We start from the raw sequence: 26760 nt of genomic DNA on the forward strand, positions 1-26760 counted from the left end.
TTTTAAAAAAGGGAATTGGGCTGAAGTGATATAAAAATCAAAACACCTGTAAACTTAGCAATACATTTATTGATAATAAACCATAGTTTTATAATCACTTTCAATAACAAAATGTAGTGTTCCTTACAATTGAGGCTACTCTGTGGCTTACTTGTGATCAAAGAATAGAAATGCATGTGGAATTTATCATGTGTCTCTCATTATTTACATACTTTACATAATGTATTTAATCTTCTCAGTAACTCTGATCCTGGGTGTATTGTGGATGTCTCCTTTACAGATGAGCTGAGATACTTTATCACAGTGGAAGTCAGTGTCCAATCACATTCAGAAAGTGTGCAGTTTCAATCAGGTCAGTGTTCAATCAACTTCACAAAGTGTGCAGTTTCCTTTTCTAATACCTGGAAACCATTCATAGCATGTGAGCATGCACTGTGGAGGGATTTGAATGAATTCACCAATAAAACCAAACTCCTTCAGGAAAGACAGTTTTTCCCAGTGAGTCAAAGCCAAGAATTTCCCACTAAAACTCTTCCTCAACAATGCAAGGATCCGGAGAGGGTACTTTTAAAAAATAGACCTTTAACAACCACATATGGGCCCTTTGACAGCTAGCTACACAAGGGCTAGTCTTTTCTTCACACAGACAGGTGGATTTCACAGCTTTCTAGTGACAGTAGAGGCTCATATAACTGAACATGTGTTCAGTAAGTTTCTCACATAATGAGATCCAATTTACAAAAGCCTGTTCAGGACAGTTTCCTAAGTCCCATTTCAAGCAGCTCCATCTCACACCATTAAATAGGTGGTGTCAAGTGATGATCCCCAATATTGTGTTAGGCTCCACCCTTTGATCCTGTATCACAGCATTGAGTCTCAAAGCAGACCTGCTCCCTGATGCTTCCCCCACCTAAGGCTCTCAGTCACTTCCAAGTCCTGAAGACCTGAGGCCATCTTCTCTGACCCAGAGTCAGGGTGGGGGTGGGAGTCTTGTAGGCAGCCTTTAGACACATCAAGGCCAGTCTTGGCAGGTGGATTTCCTAGGAGAAGAAAGTCACATCCTCCCATCCTGAAGAAGGATGATAATCAAGAACGCTCTGGGAAAATTAGCTGTGCCATCAGAGGCCCCAAAAAGTTGCTTACGTATGTTGTTATCTTTGTGCTTCCATTTGTTTTGTTGTGCTGGTTATGCTGGCCCACACAAGTTCTCCCTTTCAGTCACTGTCATCAGAGGAGGAAGAGACCAGAAGATCTTCATAGAGGACACTCCTTGTGACCTGGGGACCCTGCCTCTCAGACTCCTTTAAGACGTGAGTGTTATGACAAGCAGCTGTAGACTTCTCTGGATTGGATGCGGGAGGGGTTCTGGACCTGGCACTGTCCTGTTTCTTGGGGCCGATTCTCTGTGTCATGTCTGGAACACCACTGGACACTCGAGGTTGGAAGATTGGGCAGTTCTGGCCTGAGCTTGAGCAATGTGAGTTAGATGGAGGCTGAGGGTCAGAAATTGGCTTCAGGACTAGCGTCCTTGTGGACACTTCGGATGCCCGAGAGTGTGCAGGTCCACTTGTACTGGAGAGAGGTTGAGAAACGAAGAGTCTTGTCTTCTTGGTGTGATTCTGGCTTGTCTGGATGGTGTCCTGGGCAGACCTCTTGCCTGGAGCCTGGGTGCTGAGTTTGGAGTTCTGGACACAATTTTTTGTGACTGGCTGTGGAGGCAACTTTGAATCCACCTCCGCAACTTTGATCTGTGCCTGTGGATTAGACCTGTGACCCAGGGTAGGTGTCTTCCTGGCAGGTTGAAGAGTGTCACAAGAGGAAACATCAGGCCCTTTGGCTGTTAGCTTGGCACTGCCAGCTGGGCCTGGGGTGAATTTCTTTAGAACATGGTGAGGGGAGTCAGCAAAGTTGACCCCAGATACCTGGGCTGGGCCGTCAGTGCTCAGCTGAGGTGTTTTGTTTGGAGCCTGGGTAGCCCAGCGTGATCTATAAGGTGTCTCACTAGGCAGTGGACATGGCAGTGCAGAGCCGAGGGGCGACTTCCTCTTGGATGTTTGCACAGGCAACGGTCTAGTAGGATGCTGTGGCAAGAAAGTTCACATTAGACCCCTCAGATGGATGAAGAACTCACATAGTCAACCATACAGAAATGGAAAATCAGCATGTTAGTAACAAAAAAGGATATTGATTACTAATATAAATAGGAAGAGAAAGTAGCACATACAGGTAGCACATACAAGATTGCAACTAAATCAGGACCACAAAAGGGGACGAGGCAGCCAATATAAAGAGACAGTACATGTGAAATTAAATTTCACAGAACTAAATAATGAAATCATCCAGTCACATCTTCAGAGATTGTCTACTCAGGTTAGTGAGGGGAAAAGAGTATGACATCAGTCTGATTCTTGTGTGTGGCAGATAGGACAAGACTATCATTACCTTGTCTGTTGTTAAGGTCAAGGGAGTGGCTGCACTGTGGAATGTGGTGCTGGGGTGAGAAGGGCTGACCACATTCCGGTTTTCGATCCATGTGTTGCACAGAGAGTGTTGTGAAATTTAAATAGGAAGCGAATTCTACGAAGCTGTATCTGACTTTGAAAATGTTTCCTACAGGTTTTAAAGGTTGATTGCATGTTGGTAGATTGCTGATGGAGCACCATCATATTGTTAAGGGGCAGTTAAATGCAGAAGACAACTACCCTGTGATGAGCTTTGAAAACTCTCTTGGGCCAGTGCTGTGGCATAGTGGGTAAAGCCACCGCCAGCAGTCCCAGCAAGCCATATGGGCACTGGTTCACATCCAGGCTGCTTCACTTCAGATGCAGCTCTCTCCTATGACCTGGAAAAGCAGTGGAAGATGGCCCAAGTCCTTGGGCCCCTGTACCCACCTGGGAGACAAGAAAGAACCCCCTGGCACCTGGCTTCAGATTGCACAGCTTGTGGTTGCAGCTATCTGGGGAGTGAACCAGTGGATGGAAGAACTCCCTCCCACACCTCTCTTTATCTCTGTACCTCTGCCCCTCTGTGACTCTGCCTTTCAAATAAATTTAAGAATCTTAAAAAGAACACACATGTCAACTACCTAATCCTTTCTTTATCCAATATGGAGAGTGTAAATGAGAAACATCTTTTGGAAAGGAAACATAGGATTAATAAAAGTGTAAAAGATGCCTTGGATGGATACAAGACAGCACATGATCAAATCATTCATGGATGCATCAACATGCCTCCACTAGCATTCACTGGCCAACTTGCAAATAGTGACATAAAAATTCAAATAAAGCAACTGGAACATGGGATACAGACAAATAAAACAGGATTCTGTGGGCCAGCCTTGGTTTTAATATGATTCCCACATAGAAGGGCATACAATGAAGCAAATAAAAGTACGCAGAGAAAAAATCACACTGCAGAAGCGGGAGTAGGACTCACCCTCAGATAGGCACATGGTTCTGTTGCTGCCTCAGAGTTCTTCGGCTCCTTCTGTGGCCTCCCCTGTGTTGCCTGTGGTCCAGCTTTCCTCTGCTGCCCTTCATGCCTGCAGAACAAATCCTGTTATCTGTCTGAGGTACCTTTCCTACCTGTCTCCAAGAGGGACAGCAAACCAAACCAAGAGCACTCCCAGGGCCCCATGCTAGCCCTTGTTTAGGAGTGAGGCAGGCACTGAAGCCCCTGTGAACTTGGCCCCAGCGGTTCAATTCTTGTCTGGGAAGCCCCTCCACCCCCAGGATGTGCTGCGTTCCCTAGTGTGACTTCAGTGTTGTGCACTTTCATTTAGTCTGTGGCTGTTCTGGCTGCCAGGAGCAGCATTCCAAGGTATTCCACAGCCCTTCCCTTTAGTGGTTCTTAGAATAGGATGAGCTCGGTGTGCACCCCTGGAAGGTCTGGAGCACTTGTCTGTTTCTCTGCAGTTGTCTGTCTATGCCTAGAGACAGCTCCAGGGAAAGAAGAGGGGGTGGCACAATCTTCTTGGTAGCCAAAGCTCAGGGCTCAGACTGTGCCTGCAGAATCCTTACCTGTGAGTTCCTGCCTCTTGTCTCTCAGTCTTCCTCAAGGATTCTGCAGGCTGAAGTTCGTCAGGTTTCTTGGGTTTCAGGTTCTCCTTCTCCTGATTGCGACCCAAGGCCAGTAAGGGAACGGCCCCGCCCCAGGACTTCATGGGGCACCTCTTGCTTTTTGCCAAGTGCCCAAAGGCTCCACAGTTCTTGCATTTCACCTGTGGGTAGGGGAAGTGGTTATTACATGAGAGGGTACCAATCACAGGCAGTTTTCAAAGGTGGATATAAAGATTAGGGAAATTCAATATTCTTTGGTGGGAGATCATAGACCCATGGATTTTTATTTGCCAAGAAACTCAAGATATTATGATCCTCCCAGAGCCAATTGAATCCAGGAATCCAAGGAGGTAGAACTTTCACATCTAAAGGAGATGATAGTGGCTGTTCCCCACAGGCTCTGAATGTGCCGATCAGCCAGGTAAAGAGAAGGCAAACCAGTCCGGCTTGGCTAAGGAGGAATAACTGAAGGATGGACACACAGATTCCCGTGTTTAAACCAACTCCTCATGGACTCCTTTGTTCTCGAAAGCCCCAAGGCTCCGCTTACCTTGCTGTACTCTCCATCTGGTGGGGAAGCCCTCTGGCACACCGATCTTCTCTGTGGCTTATTGTCCTTCAGGGGCCTTCGAGGCTGATGACATACTGAATGGCGTGCCATCTGATGCATAGCCTTGGGCTTCTGATCGGGCTTGCTCTTTAATTGATCATTGGTTTTCCTAGTCCAAAGAAACAAATTTAAAAATTCAAAATGTATGACACAAGCCCCTCATACGTCTATTTCTCCCAGGAGAGATTGGAGGGACTTCCTGAGTACTAACCCGCATCCACCACATCTTGGATCTGTGATAGATGCCCCATTCTGACCTATTTTGTGAACTCATTGTAGTGTTTACCTACTGCCAAAAAAGGAAACTGCCCAAGAAAAGACCACTTAATTAAAAGGCTTCTAATAGATGGTGATAGTGAATTGGCAACCCTACACAAAAGTATTTTTGGTTCTGAGTGTTGGTCTAGCTTCTCTCTCCAGACTAAAAGCCCCAGCAAAGCCAACAGAAGGGTGGCCAACAACTGGTATTTCAGATCATAAAAACTCTCTATTTTCACAGAGTAACTTCTTACCCACAAAGCCGGCAGAATGCTCTGACAAAGCTTTGATATTTCACCTTGTCAAAACAAAATGAATTCTCTCAAGTTAACTGAGGGCAAAAGTAAGTTAGATGCTGGGTGACAGTGAGGCAAAGGGAGACAGTCACACGCACTATTCTTGGACATAGAATGAAAATCGATAAGTAAGTGCTTGACCTTTATACAATCCTTGCTTCTGAAAAGCTGAAGTTGACAAATTGATGCGGTCTGTGATCAACCAGTCAAACTGAACAGTTCCCAACAGGGCATGTGCATAAGCCAGTCAGAACTGAGCAAGCTGAAATCCTTCATTTGCATCAGGAGGACTCCATGAGACCCTGAGCAGGACATCTCCCTCAATAGGAGAATTCCTTCCTCTCTTGGGAGAGGTTCTTTGATCTCCAGTGAGGGCTGCATTGCCCTGGCTTGCAAACCCTGTGATTAACAAATCTTGTTAAATTTTTAAAGTCAAGCTCCTGTGAAGTGAGTGTCCTGCAGCCTTGTTCAGGCAGAAATGGAGGGCCCTTGGGGAATCAGGTCCTGGCCCCATGGCTCACTCCCCAAATTGGCCTTACCTGTCCTTTGGGTCATCTGGTCTTTGGGAAGTTGCTTGGGGCTGGTCCACCGTAAGCTGACATTTCCCTTGGGAGACACAGCGGGCTGTGGGATCCTCTCCAGGCTTCAAGGGAAATCGTAACATGGCCTCAACAGAGGCAACAACTACCCACTTCTCCACCATCAAATCGATCTGATAAAGAGAAAAAAGGCATCAAGATTCAACTTTCAGCCTGCAAGCAGGAAGTGACTTTGGGAAAAGAGAAGATAAACTCCCAGTCACTTGAGCATTTTCTTTTTCTTATACAGAAGGCTTTGTGTTTAAGTATGTGTAAGATTTATAATTTATTTGAAAGGCAGAGTTACAGAGAGACAGAGGCAGAGAGAGAGAAAGAGAAGCCTTGCATCCACTGATTCACTCCCCAAATGGCCACAATGGCTGGACCTGGGCCGATTTGAAGCTGGGAGCCATGAGCTTCTTCTGGATCTCCCATGAGGTGCAAAGGGCCAAGGACCTGGGTGATCTGCTTTCCCAAGCCATAGCAGAGAGCTGTGTAGGGAAAGGAGCAGCCAGGAAGAAAGCGGCATCCATATGGGAGGCCGGCATGCAGGCAGCAGAATGACCCACCTCACCACAGTGCCAGCCTTTTTCCTTTCTGTTTAAAATGTTTTGATTAGGCCAGCGCCGCGGCTCACTAGGCTAATCCTTCGCCTAGCGGCGCCGGCACACCGGGTTCTAGTCCCGGTCGGGGCACGGATTCTGTCCCGGTTGCCCCTCTTCCAGGGGAGCTCTCTGCTATGGCCAGGGAGTGCAGTGGAGGATGGCCCAGGTGCTTGGGCCCTGCACCCCATGGGAGACCAGGAAAAGCACCTGGCTCCTGGCTCCTGCCATCAGATCAGCGCGGTGCGCCGGCCACAGCGCGCCAGCCGGGGCGGCCATTGGAGGGTGAACCAACGGCAAAAGGAAGATCTTTATCTCTGTCTCTCTCTCTCACTGTCCACTCTGCCGGTCAAAAAATAAAAAATAAAAAAAATAAAATGTTTTGATTACCATGTTAGTATTTGTAAGCCTTTTAGGAGGAGCCGGTTTTGAGACACAGAGGTAATCCATATAGGCACCAGTTTGATTCCTAGCTGCTCCATCTCTGACCCTTCTCCTTGCTAGTCTGTTGTGGGAAAGCACCAAAAGATGCCTCAAGTATGTGGACCCCTGCCCCCACATGAGAGACCTGCATGAAGTTCCAGCCTCCTGGCTTCTGATGGCCTTTGCATCTATTTGAGCAGTGAACCAGCAGATGGAATCAACCAATCAGTCTGTGTGTGTGTGTGTGTGTGTATGTTTGTGTGTGTCGGTGTGTCCATCTCTCTGTAGCTCTGCATTTCAAACAAGTAAATCTCCAAGGAAAACCTTTGTGGGGCAACTGCAGTGTTTCAACACATGCTTACAGCAGTGAGCACCTTAAACTTTCGTTATTCCACAGCCAACAGTGAACTTGCTGGTGACCTCCAAATAGTACCAATGGGTGAAGGAACAGGGTCTTGCTTTGTTTCCATTCTCTTCATACTATTTGTTGACTCTTTTACTTAGAGTAGGGCTCACTCTCTGATCACTAAGTTTGCTGACAATAGATCACTGTAAAAAGCAAGAGTGGGTATCTGAGAGGGAGGGTAAGGGGGGAAGTGCCACTATGTTCCTAAATCTGTTAGATGAAATGCATGAAACTTTTGTAACTTCAATAAAGTTTCAAAAACAGAAAGTGGAGTGTGGGGGAAATGCTGGTGTGAGCTGAAGGGAAGTAAGATCCATAGCAATTGCATATGCCTGTGTTCTCCTAACGTCCTTTGAAATTGGCCAGTGCAATGTACAGAGAGTTTTAAACACTGACTATTACAGCTGATCATGGGAGGAGTACCTGCCTCGGACTGACCCTCAGCTTTGATGCCATCTCATTCCATCTACTTCTCACTTGACCCAGTATCTCCCATACTCACATCTTGTTGTGGGATCCCCCATTGCTTTAACAGCTCCTTCCCCTGTTCCATGGAAAGAGTGTTGGGGTCCATTGTGGATGGTGCTGGCCAAGGGCATCTGCCTCCCTGGGGAAAGAGAAACGGAAGCCACTGGATTCTTATGCCCTGAATTTCAACTAGCTTCTAACAAGGCACTGAGTACATTGAAAGAAAAGATAAGTGAATAACACTCTGTTTGGAAGCCCTCAGTCAAAGGTGCAATGGCCCCTTTACTGCTCACTAGCCACCCCATCTAAATCAGAAAGTTAGGGGGAAATGGTGCCCTTTATCTAATAATGAACATTTCAGAAATATGGTTTGAATCAGGCTCTATCTTGGGAAGTATGAAGCAGTTAATTAATCCTTTCCTCAACTCTTAACACCACCTTCCATGGATTGTCCCCACCCTCCTATTTTTCCTATTTAATACACCAAGGCCCAAAACAATAATGGAAACTCACCTGTGGTCTTTCTCGAGCTCTGAGTTTGTTCAGGTGCAGGCACAGGGGCAATTCAGCTGGAGACAGAAGCTTCCAGCACAACCAGTGGAGACATAGGCTGAGGGGGAGGAGACCATGTCCTGTAGCTTTATACTGTCCCACAGCCCCAGGATGATCACGTGACACACCCTAATCCCCACAACTCAATTACATTGAGAGGATTTTCACCCAGTCCTCTGATCTGGTTCACTACTTTATTGAATGCTACTCCTATAGCACTTTTCATTTCAACGCATACGTGGGCATTTAAACAACACATTGTAGCTTGGTGTTTGCCGTCCCCAACATTTTTAAAAAATTAAGTATGTAACAGTGTGTTTTAACACTATATGAAAGCTCCTAAAAATGTTCATGGGAAGGGCAGGGTTAAGGGAGGAGATGGTCTTGCCCAGCAAGTTAAGCAGATTAAGCTGAAGCCATGTGCATCACTGGTATCCCCTGTTGGAGTCTATGCTGCTCTGCTTCTGAGCAGATCCCTGCTACTGTGCCTCAGAAACTGTTGGAGGAATGGCCCCGGTCAGCCACAGGAGGGACCCAGATGGAATTCATGGTTTGAAGACATTTGGTGAGTGAACCAGTGGATGGAAGATCTCTCCCCCTCCCCCTCTCTCTTTCCTCACCCTCCCTTCCTCCTTCTCAGACTGTTGCTAATCCTTTCACAGGAATAAGCCACTCATGCAAAACTGGATTCAAAGTAAGACTTTCTGGTGCAAAAAAAAAAATGTAATCCATTCATGCTTTCTCACACTGGGCATTATCAATAAGCATTTGAAAGACTCCTCATGTGCATGGAATCAAAAATGATGGTACACTGGCATAAACTTCTCTTGTAATTCAATTTTCATGAACTCTTCAAAGTGTTCTCATTGTTTTAGAGAGAGGCTATGTGCTGACGCTAATTAGAAAATATTAGAGGTCAAAATTATGTTTAATGCACCTACCCTGCTCATCCTCACAGCTTAGCAATGAGGGACACTGGAGAATAACGCTATGAACCCTCGGGATTGTGTGGCTGATGGGTTTCCGGGCTCCCTGCCTGGCACTTCCAGAGACTCTGGTACCAAGGACCACAGTCTGAGAAAAGATCAAACTCCAACCTGGAAATGAGGTTTCTGCTCCATGTGTATCGCTTTTGCACCTTCTTAACTTGCAGAAAATCTCAGTCAAGCTGGTGTTTGTGCCAGGAATACAGGCCAACCCTCCCCCAACTCCACTCCTTGAGCCTGGGGCCACACTGATGTTAGAGTGATGGCTGCAAGCCGTGACCATTTTTAGAACTTGAAAACCCATGTTTCTTTTCTCTGCCTCTGATATCTGTGCCTAGTGAGTTGCTGTTCAGCTACTTTATTTCCTCCCATTCTTATTTGAGTGAAGCCTGGCTCGCTTGTAAAATGAGGACAGGTCAACATGAATGATCTTTGCACACACACATGTGAAGCGTTGTGAATGCTCTCTGGGGTATAGTAAATGTTCCAAAACTTCATGGTTCAGTTTTAAACCCTGTTACTTCTCTAAGAAAATCTGGCAATAATTATTTCCTCAGTCTTTCAGCTCCTTCTCACTGCAAGTGTGACCCATATAGTTCGCTTTAATCCCTTGGAAAATGAGAAGCAGGGATCAGCCTCTTGGTGTCATGGGTTAGGACACTGCTTGAGACACCAACACCCCAAATTAAAGTAGTGATTTGAGTCCTTGCTGCCTCACTTCTGATTCAGCTCCCTGTTAATGAGGCTGGGAAAGCAGCAAAAGATGGCTCAAGTGGTTGGTTTGCTGCCACCCTTGTGGGAGACCAGGATGGAGTTCCTGGCTCCTGCTTTCAGCCTGGTCCAGATCTGCCTGTTGCAGCTCTCAGGCAAATAAACCAGCAGAGGAAAGTTTCTCTGTGTCTGTGTCTTTATGCGTGTGTGTGTGTGACATGTATGCACACACAGAAACACAGTCTTTCAATTAAATACTTTTTAAAAGAAATTTAGGAGCTTTGAATAGCAGGACAATATATTATGTAGATTAGTCTGTTGGGAAACTTAAAGAATTAATCAGAACTTATATTTCTTAAGTGAATATAAAGGCAACAGGGCTTATTACTGAAAACTCAGGAAAAATTAGAGGGCTGTGGGGACCCTCCAGGATTCTCAAATGCAGAAGGCAGGGTCTGATTCTCTAGACAGGTGGAGGATAGACCTGCCAGGCATCTGATGCACAGCATCTCAGAAACACTGGCACTAGGCACCTTGATTCACCACTGTGCTTTCACTTGTATCTTTTGGAAATCCCCCTCATGCACACCTAGTTAATGTGGTGCAGCTCAGTGGGAAGAGGACTAGGAGAGATCTCTCTATCTTGGTATGAGCTGCCAGCACAGCCTAGCATCTAGCAGACACATGGCCTCCTTGCCAGCCCCTCATAACAGGCTGGGCATTTTCTGCTCCCCTCTGTGTGAGCCCTGTTTGTCTCCAGGGTCAATGAAAAGAAAGAGCCTCTGCAAAACACTCTGCAGTCTCTTTCTTTTGTAAAGATTTTTTATTTATTTGAAAGAGTTAAAGGGAGAGAAGGAGAAGCAGAGAGAGACAGAGAGGGAGATCTTCCATCCAATGGTTCTCTCCCCAGGTGGCTGCAATGGCTGGAGCTAAGCTGAACCAAAGCCAGGAGCCGGGAGCTTCTTGATGGTCTCCCACATGGGTGCAGATGTTCAATGACTTGGACCATATTCTGCTGCTTTCCCAAGGCTACTGCAGAGAGCTGGATCACAGTGGAGCAGCCAGCACTGGCCCACCACTGAATTCTCTTGAGGGACATAGCTAGAAGCATTTCGTCATTCTTGGTAATTAGCAAAAAAAAAAAAAAAAAATGATTTGGAAAAAAAAGAGTTCTCAGCTTCCCAGAGCCACATGGTCCTGACCTCTGTTGGTGATATGATGATGGTGGCTCTGAGGGGAGGGAAGTGATTGACTCAAAAACGGGGATCCTGGCATCTGGTTCTCACCCTCCCCATGATGCTGCCTGCTGGAACCTTCATCCTGAGCCCATCGTCCTCCAACAGGGTGAACTGGGGAGACTTTCTTTCTTTTGTGAGAGATTTATTTATTTGAAAGAGCAACATGGATGAGGGCAAGTAAAAGTGAGGGAGATAGAGGAAAAGAGAATGAGAGATTGAGATCCTATACACTGATTCACCCCCCAAGTGGCTGCAACAGCCAGGACTGGATCAGCTCAAACCAGCAGCAAGGAACTCTGTGTCTCCCACATGGGTGCAGAGATCCAAGTCTGTTGCTTTCCCAGGTGCATTTAGTAGGGAGCTGGATTGGAAGCAGAGCAGCTGGGACTCAAACCAGCACCCTGATATGGGAAGCTGCCATCGCAAACCACCTGACAGTAGGCAACTCTGAAGGAATCCTCCAGACAATGATGGCTTTGGGGTTGAGGCCTTTCCTCAGTGATGCTGGATGCAAATTTATTTTCCACATTCACAGGTCAGGCCAGGGTGTGTCCATTGGTACAACCCACCTCTTAAGTATCTTCCAGGCAATCTCCATCAGCCCCATAAGCTCCAGCTGGACAAAGCTTAAAATGCCAGTCCCAAGTAAACTGGTTTCGCTGTTCTCCTCTGTTGGACTCTATATACTGGTAAAAGTCATTTTTCCTACGTGTGTACTGGCAGATGGCCAAACACAAATATCACAATGGCACAGGACATGCAGTACTGTTCTAGGGTAGGCAGTGTTTCTCCATGCAGCCTTGCTGTCACTTTCTGATGTTCTGTGTTTGGGCTTCATGGTTTTCATTCTGTACAAGCACAAGTGGTGAGTCCAACATATCCATAGGAGTCTCTCCCCTAAATCCTTCCCTGTTTCCAGAGATACCCACAACATCCTTACACCAAACCCTGCATTTTTCAAGTTTGGATTACTCTTCTTGATAATCCCAGGAGTTTGCTGATGAACACTTCACACTTACTCAGTGCCTGTTTCCCAGCTGCCTGCCCCGTTGTTCACATGACTGTGACTCCTGTGTACTCGGCTTTTGCCCTTTCTGAATGAGGATTTCAGAATTTCCTAAATTAATCATGAATATGTAAATTGTCTATGTTTGCCCATTTTTGTTCAGTCATCGATGGATACATCCCTACAGTGCTGAAAGGCTCAATATGCAACAATCATAGTATGCACGAGTGACGAACAAGACAGAGTGAACTTTGTCCCAATAATCAATAACTCATAAGAGCAGTTGTAAATAAACTATGATGGAAATTATTATGTAAATGTCTATATCATTGCAACTTCATGAATGCCTGTAGTACTGTGGTTTGAATTCTATCCAATAAAAAAATTCCATCCTGTAGATTATAGTGAAATTTTTGCATAGTTTTCAATATGGAATATTGAAATGAAAGTTTGCAATATGCAGAAATGAACTCAGCTTGGAATTGTTGAAAAGGAGACAGTAACCATATGTGAGATGACCATTTGAGAAAACAGAGAAAACTTCACTTTTATGAAATTTACTTGAAATGGTGGAGAAATAGCCATTTGGAGGTGAAGAGTTATTAATTCATTCTCTTTATCTGGAGATGATGACAGATAGATTTCCAAAGAAGCAAAATGATTATTTTCCAGTTTTAGATGACATTTTCATACATTATGCCTGTATTTGCATTAAAGCTGATGCAACATTTTGCTATAGTTATTATAGTTTCTACATATTATACTTATTATAGTTTCTATATTTTTTCAAAAAACAAAAGAATTAGTTTGACATAATGGGCATATGAAGAACATAAGAGTTGAAAAAAGTGTAAATTACCCTGATTTACTTACTACTCATTGTACACATTTATTAAAATAAGCACAGTTCCCCATAAGTATGTACAATTTATAAGTGCTAGTCAAAATGTATCTTTACACATTTTAATGAGATAGAAACACTAACCTTATTTGATCATTACCCATGGAATGTAGACATCAAATTATTACAAGTTACCCCATAAATTTATACAATTAAAATAATTTATACATAAAAATAACAACATATTTTAGTTGATAAAAGGCACGAAGAAATATTAATCAGATATTAGATCACAAAGCAAGATGAAAAATATTTTAATCAGTGACATTATATTTGCTATCAAGCAATATTAGAAGCTTTTACATTTGGAAATACAAAAATAATACTTATTACAGTCATAGCAAACTATTTTAAAGTTTATCATATTTATATAACAATGCTGGCTATGCAGTTGGTCAAAATTACCTAGAATGTGTTTTTCTCTTTTTTTTAACTTTTATTTAATGAATATAAATTTCCAAAGTACAGAATATTGATTCCAATGGCTTCCCCCCCATAACGTCCCTCCAACCCACAACCCTCCCCTTATCCACTCCCTCTCCCCTTCCATTCACATCAAGATTCATTTTCAATTCTCTTTATATACAGAAGATCAGTTTAGCATACATTAAGTAAAGATTTCAACAGTTTGCTCCCACACAGAAACATAAAGTGAAAAATACTGTGTGAGTACTAGTTATAGCATTAAATCTCAATGTGTTTTTCATTATGAAACATTATTCCTAATATTTTAGCCATATGCATATATCCTAAGCATGAAATATAATCAGACAATATTACTGAAACAGAAATGATTAGTCTAATTATGACTAGTATAAAAATGTATGTAATTGGGATTCAATTTGCCAGTGTATTGTGTGATTGTCTTTACATCTCCCTATTTTTCTGATTCTATCTTCTCATACACTCTTAAGATATTTTTAAATGTCTGCATTTTTATTTTGACAGTTTCATACACACCATCTCGACTTTTCACCTTAAAATTACTTTTTAAGCTAATGACAGTACAAAGTTGCTGAATACCTTTAACTTTTATCTTGAGGATACAAGGATATCACAACACTACTAATCCATTGATCTTTCTGTTTTTTAATTGATGACATGGATTTCAGAATATTTTCAAGATGCAGGGCCGGCGCCGCGGCTCACTACGGTAATCCTCCGCCTAGCGGTGCCGGCACACCGGGTTCTAGTCCCGGTTGGGGCGCCGGATTCTGTCCCAGTTGCCCCTCTTCCAGGCCAGCTCTCTGCTGTGGCCAGGAAGTGCAGTGGAGGATGGCGCAGGTGCTTGGGCCCTGCACCCCATGGGAGACCAGGAAAAGCACTTGGCTCCTGGCTCCTGCCATCGGATCAGCGCGGTGCGCTGGCCGCGGCGGCCATTGGAGGGTGAACCAATGGCAAAGGAAGACCTTTCTCTCTGTCTCTCTCTCTCTCACTGTCCACTCTGCCTGTCAAAAAAAATAAAATAAAAAAAAGATGCATACACATGCACTCTCTATGGAATTTCACAAACTCAACATACCTCTGACAACAGCTTTTAGATAAAAAGCAGACTACTGTTCGATGCTTCCATCCATGTGCCTGCTCCCAGTCTCTGTTATTCAGACAACGAACAGCATAAATCACTGTCATCGGTTTTGCACTTTATATAAAAGCAACCATACAACATGAACTCTTCTGCTTTCCTTTTCTATATGTTTGTGAATGTATCTGCAGTATTACACGTCACTGTGGGTCATTAGCAATGCTGTATAGTATTCCATTTTATAAATATATGGTAATAATTCCATTCTTGATGTCCATGTGAGCAGTTTTCAGCTTGGGGCTATTATGAACAGTACTGGTATGTAAATTCTAGACCTATGTTTTAGTGATACAAGTATGAATTTGTATGTGTGTGTGCATGTGTGTGTAGAGAAGTAGAATAGTTTGGACATAGGTTTATGTTGGTGAAGAATTCTTTTAAAATATAAAACAGTTTCCAAAGGGTTTGTGCTGATTTTACAAGCCTCAGCCATGCATTAGATCATTGGTTTATTCACATCTTTGTCAACACTTGGTATATTCCATCATTTTCATTTTAGCCTTCTGGGTAGTGGGTGCTGATACTGGTTAGTTGTTTTGCTTGTATTTCTCTGATTACTAAGGAAGTTGTGCATCCTTTCCCTTGTTTAGTAGACATTGGGTGCTGTGTTTTGGATGTGACGTGGGTGTCCATTGTCATTGGAAGTGTGGTCCTCAGCATGGTGGTGTTGACAGGTACAATGAAAGCTTTAAGAGGTGAGGCTTAGTGGGAGACCCTTAAGTCATTGAAGGCTTGAGGTAGTTCTCATGTGACCCCTTTGTAGTTCTCATGGGTGGGCATCCATAAAAGGAATATGCCTGCTCCCTCTCCCTCTTTCTGCCTCCTGCATTGGGATGTGAGGTGCTCAGTTCTGCACACACTCCTGCCATTGCCTTGCTTCATGGGGCGTTGCAGCCAAGGGACAGCCCTCACCAAACCTGTGATTTACTGTTTGGGGTTTCAGCCTACAAAACTGTGAGCTAAATAAACATCTTTGCTTATGAGTGTAGCTTTCTCAGTTATTTTGCTATGGCAATAAAAAGCTGACAAATGCACTTGATAAGTCCTTTTTTTAAGTAGCCATTAGTCCACAATGCCGCCTTTATTTCCTATCATGTGGGCTGTCTGTGGGCTGTTTCTTTTTGAATTCTCGATGCAGAATATGAAACCTTTTTTGTTCTCTCCCTCTCTCAAAAATTTTTACTTTTAATGCAATCTTAGTTTCTTTCATGTGTGCCTTCACAGCCCATGATTTTTGATGTCTCTAAGCAATCTTTTTCTATCCTAAGGCCAAAGAAATACTATCATCCCTTGTTGCTAAACATCATTACCAGTTACATTTTATTATCACTACATTTAGAGACAATTTTTCCGTGGGTTGTGGTTCCTACCTTTTCCATCAAGCTAAGAAACTTCCACTGATGCTGGAAGTGTTGTGTTATACTTTCTCTCAGTTTCTCTCAGCGACTCCTGCCTCACCCATGTTATCAACATCTCATTTCTGGAGTTGATTTTTCCACAAAGTCTCTAGCCATTCCCTGTGCTAATTCCTGCCTCGCTCACTATTAAGCAATCATGTTCCACACACCAATATCAGTATTAATTTCTATGGACCTTTCTTCAGATTTATTGATTGATTGAAGGGCAGAGTTGCAGAGAGAGAGTGTGAGAGACAGAGAGAATCTTCCATCCACTGATTCACTCCCCAAATGGCTGCAAAGTCCAGGGCTGGTGGAGGCTGAAGCCAGGATCCAGGAGCTTCTCCCAGGTCTACCACCTTGGTGCAGGGGCCCAAGCACTTGGGCCACTCTCTGCTACTTTCCCAGGCCATGAGCAGGGACCTGGATTGGAAGTGGAGCAGCCAGGATTCAAACCAGGGCCCATATGGGATGCTGGCATTGCAGACAGCAGCTTAACCCACTATGCCAGAACCCCGGCCCCCAGTGGTCCTTTCTGATCCTGGGATCACTTATGCCCATATTTCAAAGGGAGTAACACAACGGTGCTAGGAGAAAACCCTCCATAGTTTTCTCAAGCTTTTTTTCCCCCAACACCCTGTATAAACTTCTGTTCCAGGCTACCTTTTCAAGCTGCTTGCTTGTTTCAATAACAAGAGATTTGGAAGATATAATAGATCTGCTCACCAAAGCAATGGGCATATTAATGACCTGACCAGTGTAGGAAAGAGAATGCCTCCTCTGAGACTAAGACTGTGCAGGTCTAATTACAACCCACTATTGAAGACTATGAGTTTCTTAGGCTCCAAGCTTTTCAGCCATGATCCAAATCTACCATGTGCATCATCTGCTGGGGCCTCTTTGCATCACTTCCATGGAACTTGGTGGAGCAAGGGAAGCAGATGTGCCCATGAAGCTCTTGAGTTGATCATGCCACAAAGAACATCTTTCTCAGCCCCCACACAGGAAACAGACAGGCAGACTTGTTGACTTGGGAAATGGGGTAAAATCTACAGTGCCTCACATTGCAGGGCAACCTTGTTGACCATTGTGATGCTGACAGATACATGACAACTGCTAGCATTGGGGAAAGGAAAGCTAATGTGACCATGTGTATGTGTGTGTGTGGGGGGGGGGTGTTTCATGATTCTTAATGGATTCACCAACTTGCTAGAATTCTTACAACATAGTATATACTGATGAATATTTTATACTCTTATGCTTCTCCATTTAATAAGTAGCAGAGGGAATTATCCCAAAGTCTAGCTTGATAAATGTTAGGTAGACAAACTCCACTGCCACTTGCAACTAGATAGCAGGGTGGGAGTTAGCATAAGTCCCACCAACTTCTAGGTTTTCTAAGTTTTCACTATGTATTAACATTCCCTTGGCTGATTTTTAGCTGTTTTTATTAGCTTCTTTTTTTTAGCTTAACACTCCATTTGCTGGTGAGCTGGAAACCTCAGCCTCAGAAGCCCTGAGATGCAATCATCTCAGTGTAATAAAGCTGGCAGATAAAACCTAAAAAAATTTAAAGTTTGTTTTCCACTGAAGGTTCATTGGGGTTGTGTACAATGCTCAAAAATCCATCTAACAGCAAAAAAAATTCCTGTTTCTCTCACTCTCAGTTGCCAAAGAGGAAGCCCAAGGCCCTTACTGGGCTCCAAAGGTTTTGATGATGATACAAGTCCCTGTGATTGAATTTTTCCATTTGGAGTCAAAGGGTGATTGGCCTCTTCCTGGAAACCCCTTTGGGCTTTGGCTTGTGTTGGACCCAGCTAGCATGTAAATTGCTTTTTAGAAGTATGGATTAGCTGGGTACTGAGGTACTTTTGAAAATGATGTCTGACCCATACAGGCCTGGGGGCTGTCCAGTCTGACTTTCCCATTCTGATATGGTCACCCTGGGCTCCACAGCTAGCAAGAAACAAAGGGCCCCAAAAGTCTTGTTTGCCAAGTAGAAATCACATATTTAAGAATGAATGCTGGCTAGCTGAAGCAAATCTTGGCTCAGCAAGAGTAAGTTAAAACTCTTCTCTGTTGGTTGTGACTTTGGTGGTCCATTATGCTGTATGAAGCAAAGCTGCCAGCTATATGAGGCCCTCAATTCTCCAAGAGTCCCCAGAATTCATGTCCTTGGTTCACTGATGGTTCAGCTAAACTGTATCCTAATAGTTAAAACTAGGCTGGTCTGGAAGCCTCACCTTGGTCTCCGCCACCCAGAACTGAGAGCAGACAGGATTGCTCTGTTCAGTGGTCAGACTCCAGATCTGGGACTATTGAACATGATAGAGCTGTTTGACCTGTGCTTGGACTTCTATGGATTGGAGTCCTGGCTACTCCACTTCCAATCCAGCTCCCTGCTAATATGCCTGGGAAAGCAGTGGAAGATGGCCCAGGTAAGTGGGCCCCTGCACCTACATGAAAGACCCAGAAGAATTTCCTGGGTCCTGGCTTTGGATCAACCCAGATCCAGCCATTGCAGCCATTTTGGAAATGGATAAAAAACCTCTCTCTCTCTCTCTCTTCCTTTCTCTTTCTGTAACTTTACCTCTCACAAAAAAATTTACTGCATATGGGTGAAATGATCATTTTTCCATTCAGTTGTTGTTTATAGCCATTGTCTGTATTCCCACTAAGCTAGTTAAACTTATTCTTGTTAAACTAAACTTGTTAAACTTATTCTGTGAATTAAGCCTTTTTACTGTAATTTTATTTTAAAATATTTCAAAAACTAAAAAGAAAGGGAGAAAGAAGAAAGGTGTGAGGGGAAGAGAAGGAGGGAATGTAATTTTTTCAAGATTGATTGATTATTTATTTGAAAGGCAGAGTTACAGAGAGGGAGAGGGAGAGGCAGAGAGAGGTCTTCCATCTGCTGGTTCACTCCCCAATGGCCAAAATGGCCAGGGCTTGGCCAGGCTCAGACCAGGAGCCAGGAGCTTCATCTGGGTCTCCCACATGGGTACAGGGGCCCAAGCACTTGGGCCATCCTCTGTTGCCTTCCCGGGTGCATTAGCAGGGAGCTGAATCAGAAGTGGAGTGGCAGGAACTCAGACCAGCACCCATGAGGGATGCCTGTGCTCAAGGCAATGGCTTAACCTGCTACATCACAGAGACAGGACTTGAACTGGTTGCCCTACAGGTGGCAGTTCAACCTGCTATGCCACAGTGTCAGCCCCCAGCATGTAACTCAATGTCTTATCAAGTGAATCTTCTCAACATCTGTAGATTGCTTTAACTCATCTTGTTTTATTATTATATAGACTCCACATTTCTCTACTGAGGGCACTATGAATAACACACGTAGAATATGCAGATACACACAATTTAAATATTTCTCTTAAGTTTGGGTAATTTTATATTCCTTATCCAGGCAAGGGAGAACCTAGATGCACTGGAGTCCTGGCTCATGAGGATAAAGTGGCTGACCATTGGGAAACATGCAGCAATGAGTGTAGAGGCCTTCACCAGCCAAAAATTTGGCTTATTTAAGAAAGCAAAACACCCATGAAAGACAGAGGAAAGAGTGTAAAAAGACACAAAAGTGCTCACCAGAATGAGGGTGTTTTGAGTGGCTCTGGTCTCAGGAGCTGATTTGCAAGAAACACTGGTCCTGTGAATGTGTTGGACCTGCTGTCTGTGCCTGTGCAAGATAAATATCATGGAGCTACTGGCCCACAACATAAGCACCAGGCAGAAAACATCAGGAAATAATAACAAAATTGTATACAGTAAGTATTCTATGACATTGTTATGATCTTCAGCATAACAGAATCCATAATCTCTCCTTGTGATGTTTTTATTGCTCCATTGACCAGTCATTTTCATCGGCACCATAATATTTAGCATCATGTGCAGGATCCAGCAGAGGATATTGGAGAGGTCCATGTACTTCAGAGCTTTTGCTTTAAACTCTGCATACCTGGAGTTCCTGGGATTGATTATGATCACCTGGAAGACACTCAAAAGGGAGGTGGTGTTGATGGAGACACCCCTGCCCACTCTGTGGACATAGAAAACAAGTTTGCACTCAACATCACTGAGGGAAAAATTCATCCCAAAAGCTGCCATCGTTTGGAGCACTCCTTTAGAGAGGATGACCAAGGAGTTGGCTATTGTCAGGTGTCTGAAAATTACACCCGTGGACCTTACCCTATACCCAGTGAGGTAAAGGAAGAGATAATGGTAGAGAAGATAGAAATTTCCCAGAATTCCAACAGCAGTCTGTAATAAGTAGACCATTCCTACTATAAAATCTCTGGAGAACATTCTGTAAGTTTGAGTGACTGGAATTTTTTTTTCAAAGCCAGAGGAATCTGTATAGAAAAGCGAGGCATGGGCTACATGTATCATGTCAACTTAAATTCAATATTCTCCATTTACACTAGTTCCCACTTCGAAATAATGTGTTTTTTTTTTCATTAGTGGGCTGCCAAGAATTGAACATATGGGTAGACTTTAAAGAATACTTATAATGTACAAATCACTGAGGATACACCTGTAGCTATTCCATTATTCTTCATTATCCTGTGAGTTTGGTACTACCGTAATATTAATTCAAAGGGGAGAAGCACTTAGGCAGAGAAGAGTTAATGTTCATACCATGTTTCAGGGTAAAGTAAGGACTTGAACCTGGAAGTACAACTGAAAAAATGGCATGCATTTAAATATCATGCTATAGAACAAAGCTAGTTAGCTGCTTTCTAACTAATTTTATATTTATTTAGTTATTTTCATACATTGTCTTTTTTTGAGATTGGGGTCATTTTGTTTTATGATCATAGTTGTAGCTATTTTTAATGTATTTTTAGACCATTATCAATTCTGAAGAAAGCATTAGAGCTCTTAGTAAAATACAGATGAATGCATGAATGTGCTACAGGAGAAGCTGGAGTCACATGAATGCATAATTCATCTGATATTAGAATGGCTGCATGATACTGCAGGGCCAAAAGTGTTAGCTGGTCCACCCTGCCTTTCACCTAACACAGGCATTAACCTGATACAGCTTCTGTAAAGAAGGAAAGCTTAAATTACCTCTTCTAGCCCTGAGTATGTGAATTCTTTCAAGCCAGGAAAAACGATCAAATCAATCATAAAACCTCACCAGTGTGCATCTCAGTAGAATTGGAGAAGAGAAGTGGCAGTGGATTGTCTTTTGCTTTATTGAATGTGGCAAACACGCTGTAGTAGAATACCAAAAATGGCATGAAATTGGCTGTAAGACACAGAGACTTATTTTCTCTATTATTCTCATGATAAAACTTATGTATTTATAAAATGGTTTCCTGTGTCAAGTATTTGTGCATCCAGAGCTAATTTATAAACTATTCTTGTAGTATCTTGTTATTTTGAAAGATTTATATAATGAGTTCTGGAAATATGATCAATAACCCCAATGAAACAAACAGAAAAGCATGGCTATAGAGGCCGGCGCCGCGGCTCACTAGGCTAATCCTCCGCCTAGCGGCGCCGGCACACTGGGTTCTAGTCTCGGTCGGGGCGCCGGATTCTGTCCCGGTTGCCCCTCTTCCAGGCCAGCTCTCTGCTGTGGCCAGGGAGTGCAGTGGAGGATGGCCCAGGTGCTTGGGCCCTGCACCTCATGGGAGACTAGGAAAAGCACCTGGCTCCTGGCTCCTGCCATCGGATCAGCACGGTGCACCGGCCACAGCGCGCTGGCTGCGGCGGCCACTGGGGGGTGAACCAATGGCAAAGGAAGACCTTTATCTCTGTCTCTCTCTCTCACTGTCCACTCTCCGTGTCAAAAAAATAAAAAAGTAATAAAAAAAAGAAAGAAAGAAAAAGAATGGCTATAGAAGAACTCAGTTTTTTATGCCAAGAATAAAATAGCATATATTACAGAAATTATTGGATATTAACTGTGGGACATTAAACATTAATGTGGGATAAAACATTGTAGGATAAAAATTGTTAGTTCTAATTTTCGAATCTATACTTATCCATGAACACCTGAATAAGTAAATTGGTAGCCATTGGGAAACACTTATGAAATATATTAAAATATAGACACATGCACAACAGAACTGGTGAATACTTTATAAATTGAAATTATAGAGTCTGAGATCAATATTAGAATATTTTAAAGTAGGGGAAATATCACAGGATACATTTGAGCCTAACAGCTGTTGTCCTCACACCCATTGTTATAAAGTTCTGTTTTCCCATGTGGGCACCGATTCAAGTTCCCCCTGCTCCACTTCCGATTCAGCTCCCTGCTATGGCCTTGCAAAGCAGTGGAAGATGTCCCAAGTGCTTGGGTCTCTGCACCTGCATGGGAGACACAGAAGAAGCTCCCTGGCTCCTGTCTTCAGATTGGTGCAGTTCAGGCTTTTGTGGTCATTTGGGGAATAAACCAGTGGATGGAAGACCTTTCTCTCTGTCTCTCTCTGCCTCCCTGTAACTCTGCCTTTCAAATAAATAAATAACTCTTTTTTTAAAAAAAAGCATAGTGATACTTTCCACTGTACCCTCCCTCCCTCTTCCTTCCTTTCCTGTTTTAATTTTTATGACACACTTCAATTTACTTTATAATCAAGCCCAGAAGAATTTTTGCTCCTTGTGATCATTTACCCACACTGTTAATCGGTTTTCCTTCCTCGCAGACAAAAACAGAAAACTGACCTGACTCCTCAGTGGGAGGACAGTCGCCGAGTGTGGTGGTCACAATAGCCAGCTTCATGTGGGAGAGAGGCAATCAGGCCCCGAGATATGTTCCTGTGATTCTATGACCTCACCTTCCCCTCAGATTTGCAATTATCATTTCTCCTATAGCAGCAATGAGAATGCAAGTGTGGGATGCAGAGAATATTCATCAACAATGTTTTGTTTGATGCTAGTCACCAGAAACAATCATGAATTCCAAGTGAGTATCTCTCAAGAGACCGCTTGAGTGCTTGGGATGGGATTGTTTCTTCCTGGATCCCTGGTGGGAGACTGGGGCTGACACAGAAGTCGGCATGTCCTGTTACCTGGCAGTTGAGCAGCTGCTGGTGGAGCACCTGAGGCTCACTGGGTTCTCTGATCTCCTGAGAAGTTCTCCCCAGTTCCTTCCAATTTTCAGACCACTGAGATAACCCATCGTTTAAGTTATGAGTATCAACACCCTTGACAAGGACTTTCCACAGGGTACAATTAAGGAGAAGATCTCGATGACAATAATTTACATAGGAACCATGGGACTCTTTTGCTCCATTCAATGCTAATGGATTGGGAGGTCTAGATGATGTTTAAAATTATTAAGAAAATATACTTTCTCAATATTGAGCAACAGGAATCTAAAGAGAACAATATCCACGAGAGGGAAGTTATATAAGCCCTTTACAAATAGTCACCAGGCACAGATAAACCAGCAGTTTCTAGAATTCCTTTAACCATCAGATAAACCAGTTACTTCCTCAGGTCAAGGCAGCTGAATAGTCATTTTTCTACACCTAACTATAGCTGAGTTTTCAGTAATGTGTACTGACTTCTTTTCTAACTAATCAAGATACATAAAAATTCAGTTCAACTTAATCTTTTCCCCTGTAAAAAAACATATACAGCTTGATCCTTCCTGTGCGGACCCATGAGCTGGCCATTGGCCCACATGCTAAGGCCTGGCTTGCTGACCATTGGCATTAGTTACTGCTGTGTGGATGTTTATGGTTTCTGTTGAGCTGTGATATGGGGACCGTTTCATAACCCCAGGCTAGAGTCAAAACAACTATGGCCTTGGGGCTTCCCGTACTTCTTTTCCCACTGACCAAGGCTGAGAAAACACCAGGTGGAAGCTTGTTGTTAGCACCCAAGTTGCCTGCTACGTGACCAGGAGCTTGATTGGACGAAGACATGTGATCACCTTTATGGTTGGACAAGGAGCGCATGGACTGTGTGTGATCAGGCACCCTATTGGAGCACCACCGCATGGACTGTAGCATGGACTAAGCTTGCATTACATGCTTCTGCAATAATATACTATATAAGCTGTTCGTGAAATAGTAACGGGAGCTTCCCCTTTCTTTCGGGGCTCCCCTTCCTCAGGGGTTTCTTTTTCTATCCTGTTTAAATAAAAGTCTACTGAAGACCGATCAGCTGGGAGAAGTGTCGTTCCTTTGCGTACAAGGGAGTGACACTTCCCCACTAACTTGTACATCCCATATCCAAGTCAGTGATTAGAGACATGATGGTGAATAGATACACTTTACTACACACATACAAATACACATATTTATACTACAATGCAAATGTGTGCACAACATGCACTCAAATACAAACATATGAACTCACTTAATTGCACACATTTGTATACTTAAATCACACTCATCTCCTCACCAAATACAATCACACACTCATATTTAAATACACTCACTATTAAATGTAGTCACACATACTGGCATATGCCTAATCCCATTCATAAAAATTGTATTCATAATCAGAACCCATATATGCACCTTGACAATGCTGTTATGTGTGGAAGAAAAGTAGTAACTCCTGACCGCTGGTTGTCTGAAAGATGGGACATGCTTTACCTATTTCAAGACAGACATAGAAAACAAAGAAACAGAAACCAATTTAGTAATGAAATATTTAAACAATAGATTATACATACTCTGTTCTTGGTTCAATATCTCCATAAATATTTTAATATCTTTATTACTGCTCAGTAAAATGGATTTCCCCTCAAATAGTGGTTTTTGGAGAAGTTTTCAACACTAGTAGATGTATGTCTTGGCAGTCCATGCAGCATCAGGATGTTGCATAGTGATTTTGAGTGTACCATTTCTACAGAACCACTCCTGTTCAATACCAGAACTGAGTGTATCTGTCTGGTTATCATGCACATCATGGAGTGTGAATCATCAGTCATGCTCACTGAGCACACGTGGATTACCTTGGAGCTTGGATTTCTGCACCATTTTGGTTGCACATTGTCCCTATGGGTGGGTAATGAACACATCTTGCGAATACCTGCGAACTGTAGTATCCCACCGATTGTGTGCTCACATACCTCCACTTTTCACTTTCACAGAGCCTGTTTGCATCATCCCCAGGTGGGGCACAGGGGATGTGGAGGCTTCCCAGGAGATAAGCCCTGATTGACAAGCCCTCCTGTCCACTGTGCCTTCAGCCACAGCAGGTATGTGCATAGGTCGCCAGCACGACCCACCCTGCTCTCACAGTCAGACCCAAAAATGAGTGTGCTTCCCACAACACCAGCACCACCCCAGGTTCTAGTCAAAGTGCCACATCCTTAAAGAAATAGTTTCAAAGGTGGCACTGTGGCATAGCAGGTAAAGCCGCTGCCTGCAGTGCCAGCATCCCTTATGGGTGCTAGTCGGGTCCCGGCTGCTCCACTGACCATCCAGCTCCCGCATAATGTGTCTGGGAAAACAGCAGAGGATGGCCCAAGTGCTTGGGCCCCTGTACCCATGTGGAATACTTGGATGGAGTTTCAGGCTCATGGCTTCAGCCAGGCCCAACCACGGTGTTTGCAGCCATTTGGGGAGTGAATCCGTGGATGGAAGCCCTCTGTGTCTCTCTCAGTCTCTACCTCTCTCTGTAACTCTACCTTTCAAATTAATAAATCTTTAAAAATAAAAGAAAATAAAAAACAGGAAACCAGGGGGGTTATTAAAACCACCTAAAAAGATAGCTACATGTTTGATTCCTCCCATTCAGCCTGGAATTAGGCAGACCTGCTTCTGTTGAGAGAGTGGCCTTCAAATATGGGGCAGGGGTGGACAAGTCACCTAAATTCTGTCTTTATCCACAGGGTCAGAACCAGAGGCAGGGGTGTCTGTAAACCAGGTGTCTTTATTCTTGTGCAATAGAAAGGATGTGGTCTTAGGTAACTCAGCCCTGGACAGGGAAGAGGGAGTTCATTGGCACCCAAGGATCTGTAGCTCTTAGGTTTAGGGGAGCAGCTGGGTACCTAGATTTGAGGGCAACCTTGGCTCCTGGGATATGTGGAATAGACTAGGGTCCCTTTTAGTAGGAGGGGCTACCCAAATTGCTTCTCCACAAGGTAGGAGCAGAGCTCAAATGAGGAGAAATTTAAGGTGACTAAGATCAGAAATGAGAACACCTGCATCCCCGGGTTGGGGAAGACTTTGCTTCTCTGTCATGAAGGACAGTAGATAGGGCAGCTCCATCTCCCCTCACCAGGAGCTGGGAGTTCAGTGGTAGCCAGGGCCTTGGAGATTCTGACCCACTTCAACATTGCCTTCTTTTACAGAATCAGACCCCAGCTCTAGGAAGACAGAAGTCAGCCCCAGGTCAGCTGCTGCAGCTCAGCAGGTATGATCTGCCATGTTGAAGGGGCTAGGCAGGTAAGCAGGAGTTTCTTACAAGGTGGAGGTAGGGAAGGAGGTGCTCAGTGGCAGAGAGGGGTTTGGACATGCCAGAATCCAGGTACTATTTGGTGACCCAGAGCAGGACCTTATGCTGGACAGTGAGGCAGACAGAAAGGAGGGGCAGACAGGTGGGCTTCAGAAGAAGGCATTGGGTGGGGTCTAGGGAATGTGGGGCCCATTGGAAGTAGTCAGGACAGTCTTTCATCCACAGGCTCCTTTTGTAGGTACTCCTGATGGTACTTAGTGTGGTGGGAAGTGAGGAAAGGAGAAAGGAAAGTGACTTCCAGAGGGGCC

The 26760-nt window shown here is 43.9% G+C and overlaps 2 protein-coding genes and 1 pseudogene across 2 annotated transcripts; 1 reads left to right on the forward strand and 2 right to left on the reverse strand.

The window, feature by feature from the left end:
* Positions 1-3300: 3300 nt before the first annotated feature.
* LOC100358133 (protein FAM90A11-like) lies at positions 3301-5928 on the reverse strand. Its single transcript, XM_002722361.4, has 4 exons — positions 5762-5928; positions 4609-4777; positions 4020-4219; positions 3301-3541 (listed from the first exon to the last, which is right to left on the reverse strand). The coding sequence occupies exons 1-4, from the start codon at positions 5923-5925 to the stop codon at positions 3406-3408; spliced, it is 669 nt and encodes a 222-aa protein (XP_002722407.4). The 5' UTR covers positions 5926-5928; the 3' UTR covers positions 3301-3405.
* On the forward strand, positions 11459-12284 carry ORYCUNV1R-PS1599 (vomeronasal 1 receptor oryCunV1R-ps1599 pseudogene; annotated as a pseudogene).
* Positions 19442-20383, reverse strand: ORYCUNV1R1615 (vomeronasal 1 receptor oryCunV1R1615). The gene has a single exon (NM_001167302.1). The coding sequence runs from the start codon at positions 20381-20383 to the stop codon at positions 19442-19444; it is 942 nt and encodes a 313-aa protein (NP_001160774.1).
* Positions 20384-26760: the final 6377 nt, after the last annotated feature.

This window comes from Oryctolagus cuniculus, chromosome 18 (genome assembly GCF_051225735.1).
Source record: "Oryctolagus cuniculus isolate XC-2025 breed Fujian yellow rabbit chromosome 18, ASM5122573v1, whole genome shotgun sequence".
In the NCBI taxonomy this organism is placed as follows: domain Eukaryota; kingdom Metazoa; phylum Chordata; class Mammalia; order Lagomorpha; family Leporidae; genus Oryctolagus; species Oryctolagus cuniculus.